The 9,000-nt window shown below is 41.2% G+C and overlaps 1 protein-coding gene across 1 annotated transcript; it reads right to left on the bottom strand.

The window, feature by feature from the left end:
- Positions 1-509: 509 nt before the first annotated feature.
- LOC103460998 (flavin-containing monooxygenase 5-like) lies at positions 510-7,783 on the bottom strand. Its single transcript, XM_017303557.2, has 11 exons — positions 7,683-7,783; positions 5,904-6,042; positions 5,622-5,810; positions 5,367-5,532; positions 4,893-5,035; positions 4,561-4,757; positions 3,163-3,298; positions 2,842-3,061; positions 2,650-2,722; positions 2,296-2,548; positions 510-1,508 (listed from the first exon to the last, which is right to left on the bottom strand). Exons 2-11 carry the CDS (start codon positions 6,033-6,035, stop codon positions 1,359-1,361), a joined length of 1,659 nt encoding a protein of 552 aa, XP_017159046.1. The 5' UTR covers positions 6,036-6,042; positions 7,683-7,783; the 3' UTR covers positions 510-1,358.
- Between the last annotated feature and the right edge of the window lie 1,217 nt (positions 7,784-9,000).

Raw genomic sequence — 9,000 nt, 5'->3', positions numbered from 1 at the left:
AAAAAAAAAGTAATTTTCCCCCCAGACATCATAAGTTGTGCCCCTCCTTGGAGGCAATTACAGGTTAGGGCCTTTTTTGACCCACTCTTTTCAATATAAAAATATTCAATATGTTTTAAATTCAGCTACATTGAAGTTCACGTATGAATGGGTAATTTTTTAAGCCACGCCACAAAAGCTCAATCATATTTAAGTCTAGACTTTGACTACACCAATGTGATTCAACAGAGATTTAAAGCCTTAAGAATGACGTAATCCTTCTTTTCATGTTTTCATTAGATCAGTTGCTTTTTGAGATGTTTTGAGTTTGGGTTATAGTGTTTAAGTGCCTTGACCAGTTGACTACGACCATATTTGTGACTGCCAGCGAAAACAGAGCTGCAAGAGAGGTTTCAATTTACATTAAGATTTTCTAATTGCTTCTTAGAGTGAAAATATAGATAATAAGCTTAAGACAGAAAGAAGAAATAGAAAAAAGAGCACTCAATCAAACTCTGGGTGGAAAAGTATTATTAGCAGCACCTATTGCTTTAATGTTCCTTTAAAACATTTATTCAAATGACAAAAGCCTCATGTTCACTGAAAACACCAGAAGGTAGTAGTCTATATGAAAAATAATGTAATATCAAAAAGACAAAAAGAAACGTGTCACACTTTTGTAATGGTAGCATATTTATGGTGATGACAGCGTCTGGTTGCTGGTGCAGGAGAAGAACTGCAACACAAACTGTGCAGAATTTTTGACAAGTGCAGGCAATGTTTAAACCACAAGAGGGAGGAATCTCTGGAGAAGTCAAAGTGTGGCTCTTAAACCTAAGAATACAAGTTACAACCTGGATGTTTGAACTTTAAACATAACTTGGTGTTCCAACCATAAATCTATCCTTAAAATGCCCAAGAGCTGGGTTTGAAATGAGCAAAGCAGGTTCACATTATTGTTTGGAATGCTTTTTGTATAATATATATAATCAGAGCCCAGTTCATTATAGGAACATCTGATGTCTTTATTTTTGCTTTCCCTGACTTCTTGTGTCTCTCCCTCTGTTTTTCTACTTCCGTGGTTCAGGAAGGTGAACTCTGTCAGCTTTCTGATCCTGGCTCCACATCCTCCCTTCTTGTCAATAAACAATGATCTTCAGCGCATCAGTGGTTTAGTTCTGGCCTGCTTGTAAACAGTTAAACTGCAATAGATTTGCATTGTGAAACATTACTTCAGCGCAGGCTAGAGTGAGTGTCACCAACGTTGCATGTTAAAGTAAAAAGAGCTGCATTGTTCGATCTCAGTAGATGGGGTTACGCTGCTGCATGACTGACAGATGACCACAGTTAACATCAGAGGTTCTGAACTTGGGGCTTCTTTAGACGGTTTGTGGACGAAGTTTGGACATCAGGGTAGGGATGAGGGTAGGATTGTGAACTTGGATGTAGTAGAAAGCGCTTCCTCCAGCCACGAGCAGCAAGCTCCACTTGAAGAGACGGCCTGCTGTCGAGCTCTCCCGAGGACCCAGCTGTGGGAACACACAAACAGTTATTGTCTGAATTTACTCGTCAATCGGCATGAAAGTCAAATTGATTTGGGGCTTTTGATGATGCATTAGAAGTGTTCTTTCTTTAAAGATGGCCTGATTATATAAATTCAACAATATTTAGATGTGGAAATCAGGTCGAAGGGGTAATTTATTGTGGATTTTCTCGGAACATGATCAAATTAAACATACAGGTTCAGAGACGTAGGTCTGAATCCTCCCAGAAGCTTAAGGTTGGCCAGTTTGATCCATCCTGAAAACACTTTTAAAGTATGTTTGGGATTATTGAACTCTTGGATTGCGCAAGTGTGTCCAATTTTCTAACCATTTGTACTAAATGATCCTCTCAGATGGCAGGGAGTTAAAATTAACAGGAATGGCCAATGTACCACATTGCTTTGAGACATACCCCATTTATGGGGTGACTGTGGCTCTATGGGTAGAGCTATTGTCTTGTAATCTGAAGGTTGTAGGTTCAATTCCAGAATTTTCCTGCCACATGTTGATGTGCCCCTGGGCAAGGCACTCAACCCCAAATTGCATATTGGTGTATTAATGTGACTCTAGTGTAAAATGCTTTGAGTGGTCAAAATGATTGGAAAAGCGCTATATAAGTTCAGTCCATATGCCATTTAATTCTTTTAAAAATTCATAAAGTTCTGCATTTTATTCTAATGTAAAAAAAAAGAAGCAGTTAAAAAAATATTAGTGCTGATGATGACTGCATGTAAACTTGTGACCAGGAGTGTACAAAGCACTCATTTCAGACCTGCCGTGTCCTCAGGGGCTGGTACATGCGGTCGAGCTGCGTGAAGATCGCCCTGCGGGCCCCGTTCCATTTTCCCGGCCCCATCAGTCGGTACTGGTAAGCAGTGATGGGCCCCCAGAAAACCCGCATAAACAGGGGGAAGTCGGTGAGGAACAGCCAGAGGAGACTTGGGCGCACTCCGATGTCCTGCGCTAAGTCGTCCATGTACTCGACAAAGTCCACCTGCAGGGGCGTCAGCCTTGACACGACGTAGCTATAGGAGAAAAACATGTAAGCTTAAACACTATTTCAACTGAAATAAAAGCCTTGCTTTTTAGTAATGTTCATCTAAGTCATAATGAATGTCGCTCATACTTTTTCTCAATGTTTCTGGTGTCCTTCTCAACAGCCTTGATCATGGTTTGATTTGAGGGAAGCTTCTTATGTCCTGAAGGCCCAAAGACAGAAAGCAGACATTTAACAACCGGACCTTCACGTCTGTGCCGAGGTTGGGACAAGTAATATTTACATCGTTTAAAGACGGCCTCTGTTGAAGTGAAGCCTCACCTTTGAAGACACGAGTGACAAAGCGGGCCTGCATCTCAGCCTGTGGCATGATGGATCCGTCAGAATGGATAAAGCCCACGATAGCCAGAGTAGGCTGCTCAAGGACGGGGGGGAAAACATGTTTGTAGAGACCCACACGGTGCCCCGACTTGTACATGACGTGCTTCGGCAGGTAGGGGAAATCATAGTTGTACCCCGTGGCGAACACAATCAAATCCACCTGTGAGAGGAAATACATTGGTTAAAAGGTTGTTGTGTTTTTTTTTTTACCTCAAGGAAATAAAAGGCTGTGACACGCGTCTTGTCAAATTTTCCTCTAACATTTTCCGCAGTGCTGCCGTCATCAAAGACCACGGTGGAGCCACGGATCTCTTTCAAGTTTGGCTTGACGAGGACCGACCCGGACAAAATCTTGAACGGAAGGTCATCGTTGATCACTGGAATCTGGCTGAAGAGTCTTGGGAAAAAGAGGAGGAGACACGATTGAACGGTGCAAACATGATGAGACCCTCTGAAAATCAAGTAGAGATAGTTTATATTCTGAACTGCAATCAGATAATGCAGGAGCAACCATGGCGACTACTGTCTTGTAACAATTTTCTTGGCATGTTTTTCTCTTTTCATTTTGAAACGGTGGAAAAAGAATCAGTGTTTGTGTAACATCGTGGGGTGTGGTGAGGCACACTGCCTTCTAGTGTTTGATACTTTAGGATCTTTGCAGCACGCCTTCTCTCTCCTGCTGCATCCTGACTGATTACTGTTAGTAAAAAATGTTCTGTCTCAATGGAATTATTGTCCATAAATTTGGAAACTTTTTCTTTACATTTCTCTTTTTCTTTTTTTATCCCATATTGAATAAACAGATTTACCTTCAAAGTTGTTGTCTTTCCCCATTTTGCAGAGCAAGATTATGGCACTGGAGTTACAAACAAATACATTTTCTAGGCTTTTTACCCCTCTTATCCAGGCCTGTCTTAGTGGAGGGCAAAGAGATTTAAAATCAATTTCACTGGTGTCAAACTCCAGTCCTCCAAGACTCTCTGATTTAACACAGACGAACCCAATAGTTGGTCATTAGTAGAACATTAGTAGAACATTAGCAGAACGAGAGTTTGATGCCCTCGTAGTCTAAAGATTCCTTTCTAACTTAATACTAAGCCGTCCTGTTTCTTGCTCCCACTAAAGATTTGATCAAATCCAGAACAGATTACAGCAGCTCCTGCTCCGACAGACTAACACAGTTGGGAAAACACGTGTTGGAGCTTCACCCCCAGATAACCCCGGCTGAGCTTAACCCCTGGTAGGTGGTGCATGTCAAAGCAACAAAGTATGCATACCTATTTCCCACAGAGCGGTTAATATTTTCCTGTTGGTCCGCTGACTCTACTGACTGCAGGAGACACTTGTGTTGTCAGACACTTGTGTCTGGCTCAGTTAACCCTCAGCAGCAACTTGAGCAACACATTGCAATCTAATGGATTCTTAGGCACCTATCTATCCAAATTTTCATTTTGGCAATTCAAGCTGCTCTTCTGCTGGATTGGACATAATGGCTTGTTGTTCTATAGCCGGAATCAGAAAGCTTTGTTGACCATTGGAGCAGCTTTTAGACCATGCTCTCCAATAGAGAGATGCTGCAATTTAGTTTTGCTGAGGAAAACAATTATCTGCTCAGAAAACGACGATTGACAGCCTCATCATAACACTGAAGCATCCTACCTGTGTTTGGGTTTGAGGCCGTACACCGCGTGGTCGTACATGGCGTTGAGCTTCTTCTCCCCGAGCCAGTTGAGAAAACTCATGGGCAGCAGCTTGAACATGACATGGACAAAGCGCGTGTTGAACCTGTCAACTGGCAAGCCGTTGTCGGAAACCTGACGGATGACCCAGGCACCGCTGCGAGTGCTCAGGTACACCTGCAGGGAAAGATTCAAGGACAACAAGTAAATGAAGCCGTCGATGAAAGTGTGCATCGCATTTCACAGGGAGTTCAAGACTTTCAATGTGGCAACAGTTGGAGGCCCCCCCCGCCCCCAGAAAGTCTTCTCGACCTGCTCTGCTACTCTGCTGCCCTCCACGGCGATGTCTCCTCCTGAGTTGCCGATGCCGATGACCACCACTCTCTTCCCGTGCATGTCCTCGGGTCCCTTGTAGTCCCAGCTGTGGAAGTATTTTCCTTCAAACGTCTCAATTCCTGCAACATATTGGAAAGATATTTGAGTGCGTGGAATGCAAATAGCGAGCATGATTTGCATTAAAACAGCAGCTTCTGAAATTATTTGTAAATTTTTCCAATGTTATAAGTGAAAAATCTGGAATGCGTACTTCTGTTTTTAAAATTGATATTAAGGAACTATTCACTTAAAGCAAGCTTGTAAGTTAGTTTGGCCTATTTCAAGTAAATTGCACTAGAAAGTAGACAAAAAAACGAATACTCAATAAGATTTTGTGTTTTTGTAGCGTAATCTTAAACAGTTCAAGAATGAATACTTGCACAAGGCTCTGTGTTTTCCACCATGTATTACCTGGAAAGTCTTTAAGCGGCAGATTGGGGTAGTTGAAATGACCGGAGCAACAGATGACTGCATCAAAGATGTGCCTCTCCTCCAATCCATCTTTATTCTCTGTCACCACCTCCCACTGACCGGTGCGGGAAAAGTCTGGTCTCTGCGTGACTTTCTTCACCGAGGTCTAAGTTATAAGCAAAGAACAAGGAAAAGGTCAACAAAGCTCTCTGAACAGCTCCAGAATTATTTAAGGTCTTCTTCCTGTGCATTTACCTGGAAACGAATGTGTTGCAGCATTTTAAAGTGCTCTGCGTACATCCTGAAGTACTTCAGGATCTTAGAGTGGTGCATGTAGTTTGGGTAATCGGCGGGGATGGGGAAGTCGCTGTAGCACATCATCTCCTTCCAGATGTTGATGGTCAGGGAGCGATATATGCTAGCCCTGTTCGGCTCCGAGACTTCCTGGGAAGACGGAGAATTGAAAGTAATTTTCCTGCTTTTTCAGGGAAATTTGCAGGATTAAAACAATCTCCTCAGCAGCTGGCAAATTCTTGCCTTGAACTTCCAGAGTCCTCCTATGTCGTCGCTGCTTTCAAAGCAGGTGGGTTCCATGCCCTCATCCAGGCAAGCCTTGACGCAGGTAAGACCAGAGGGGCCCGCCCCGATCACTGCCACTCTCTGCACCATGATGGAACTGCAACAGGACAGGAAGAACGAAAGTGTATAAGTTACAGTGGATAAGATCAAATATTTTACCGAAAAATCTATATCACGGTGTTTCACACAATTAATTTAAACTGTTGAATCAAATTACAGTAATGATGTGTCATTAATTCATTTTAAAGAAGTCTTTAGCTCAGACTAGAATTACTTTTTTCCCCCCACAAGTTTATGGTTTTAACATACAACTAACAGAAATATGTCTCAAAACTTTTTATAGCCAGTCAAGTTGGTTGCTTAAAGCAGGAAAACATTTTATGTGTGGATTATAAAATGTTTTCACCCCTCGTCGTTGAAATCCTGAATCCAACCTTATTTTTCCCAAACTGCCACCATTCCTGGAAGGATCTGTCTCTTTTGGAATGTGCTTACACATTTCAACGGGTTTGCTCTACATTCCCTTGGCAAGACGAAGCTTGAGCTGTCAGCAATGTGGAAAAATGGTCGAGTCTCAGGTAATTTAGATGCGGTTTTCTTCAGCAATATTTTTGCAATATTTTTCATATGATCACGAGATAAGAAAATATTTTTTTGTGCTTTTTAAAAAAAAAATTACAATCAGCGCTTCTTGTCTTCAATCTGGTTTAAATGTTCAGCTTTGAGAAAATATTGTTCGTGTTACTCGTATGCAGGTAATGGTGCAAGTGTAGCACTAGTAAACAGAAACAAAGCTAAATTAATGTCTTTTTATTTATTTTTTAGCAAAAAGCATCTGACAAAGTAGTTTCTAAATGTGATCATATGTGATTTCAAAGCTGCAAATATCAGTTTTACGTGATGATGAAATCAGAGCACAGCACCAAACTGTTGCTCAGCTGAATTCACAAACATCGTTACAGTGTAAGCATTTAAAGATAAGTTTGAGTTTTGATAAACATGGCCAATATTTGAGGGGAGGCAGCCTTTCGTGGCTTCCAGATAAAACCCTCAGTAATGCTCCTGATTGCAGCCAGAGTCATAAAACAAGTTCCTAGAAGTCGCATGCAGAACAAAGGTTTTGCTTTAAATCACATAAACCCAATGACCCTGTAAATTGTTATATCACATCTGTGCAGTTCATGTTAAGAAACCGGTCCCCCCACCCCCCCCCCCACCCCCACCCCTGTTGGAACTTTTTGCCTTGTCCAACTTTTGTCTCTTTTTTTAATTTAAAACTGTTTGGTTAATCCTTACATTTTTTTTTACGCAGAGATACTTTGATTGCATTTTTCTTTTAACAAAATGAGCATAAATATGTCAAAGGCAATATCTATACAAAATGAAAATTATTTTCAAAAACCTTTGGCACAATGTTCTGATTTTTCATTTGTATGAATAAACTAACAACGTGCATTTTCTTCTCATTCAAATTTCTGATCAAGAAAACGTAAAAGCTAGTAAATATTCTTACCTTTTAAAACACCGTTTGGAATGTTCTGTGTAAATGCATAATGACACAATCCATGCAAAAATAATAATAACGATGCAAAAACATTGCATTGATTTGCAACAATCTCTTTAATTTCTTCATGACTTTAAAGAACGGGCATGTTAACGATTAAAGGATTTATTTACGAAAAACAACAAAACAGCTGTAAACAAACAGGTTTTCTTGCTGCAGATTATTTGTCTTACCTTGTGTGCTTCTTGGCCTGTCTCTGGAAAAGGGACGAATCTCATCAGAGCGCCGACTTTTATACAGACCCGCTGCTGACTTTTTTTTTTTTTTTTTTCCCTCCAGGCAACAAAGACACCCGGCTGTATCTGTATACAGTCTGTGGATGACAGGATCAGGCACTTTTTCTTTTGTCGATCAGAGAAATATACCATTAGTTAATTTGTGGAAGTATTAAAAAAATATATATTTTAGAGCGTTTTCACAGACTATTGTGACTGTACTTTTAAGTTTGGGTTATGTTTTTCAAAAGGGGCGGTCCAAACTTTGAGGACCTGATCCGCCGATGCCGGGAAAACCGTGAGCTGTTAGACAACCGAGGAAGAAAAAACATGTCAAGCGTCGTTACAAATATGGTCAGCACAGTGTGGCCAGGATGCGCTTAAAAAAAAAAAAATAAATAAATAAAAAGAAATACATGGTGTTATTAATTACTCTACTGTCGACTGTCTGACGTGCGCCCGCTCGGACACGCGCGTTACTCTAACTCGTTTGAGAGGCTGCGCGTGCACGCCGCCATCTAGATGCGCGTTTGTACACGACAGGGCGTGAAATGAATCTAAAAACACGAAGTTAAAAAAGATTGAATTCTGCAGTTCGTGGTGCTCGTCTGTGCGGCTGCATCGTCTGTCCTCAGTCTGTCTACTGACGTCTGTTCAGCAGGTCGCAGTTTCGTCCCTTCCTCAGTCACTCAGTCCTTCATCACACTGACTGACTAAAAGTCAAGGTCACAACTGACTGGGTTGTACCGCTATAATTCCCCAAATCATTTTATGTGAACCAGATTGCACTTGTTAAGTGTACAGTAGATGGAGTCAATAAATTGGTTAATGTGTCCAAACGTTCCCAGCTTATGAATGTCAACTATTCAGTAAACTATTATTTACTCAGAGATTGCCTCTGATTGCCTTCCAGCATCTGTGCTCAGACAGGACGGTTCTCTTGATGAAACTGGGACTATGGGTCACGTCCTTTGTAAGTGCTTTGCACATCAAGTTGGGTTACTGTTGAATGGCGTCCGGACCTCACATCAACACTTTAAACATTTCAGTCTGTTGAAGCTTAGACGATGCTTCCCCCCCTCCGTTCAGCATTTCTAAAGATAGAAATCTGCAAAGTATATTTGTATTCTGTTAAGTATGTGATTCCTACAGAAAAAAATACAACACAATAAACCTATTAAGACAGGTTTATAGTAACTTTGGAGGAGCTGCAGAGATCCGCAGCTCAAACGGGGGAATCTGTTGACAGAATTATTGTTATTTGTGCACTCCACAA

This window comes from Poecilia reticulata, chromosome 4 (genome assembly GCF_904066995.2).
Source record: "Poecilia reticulata chromosome 4, P_reticulata-male-v2, whole genome shotgun sequence".
NCBI lineage: Eukaryota > Metazoa > Chordata > Actinopteri > Cyprinodontiformes > Poeciliidae > Poecilia > Poecilia reticulata.
The sequence above is the reverse complement of the archived record's forward strand: the minus strand, read 5'-3'. Positions and strand labels throughout refer to the sequence as shown.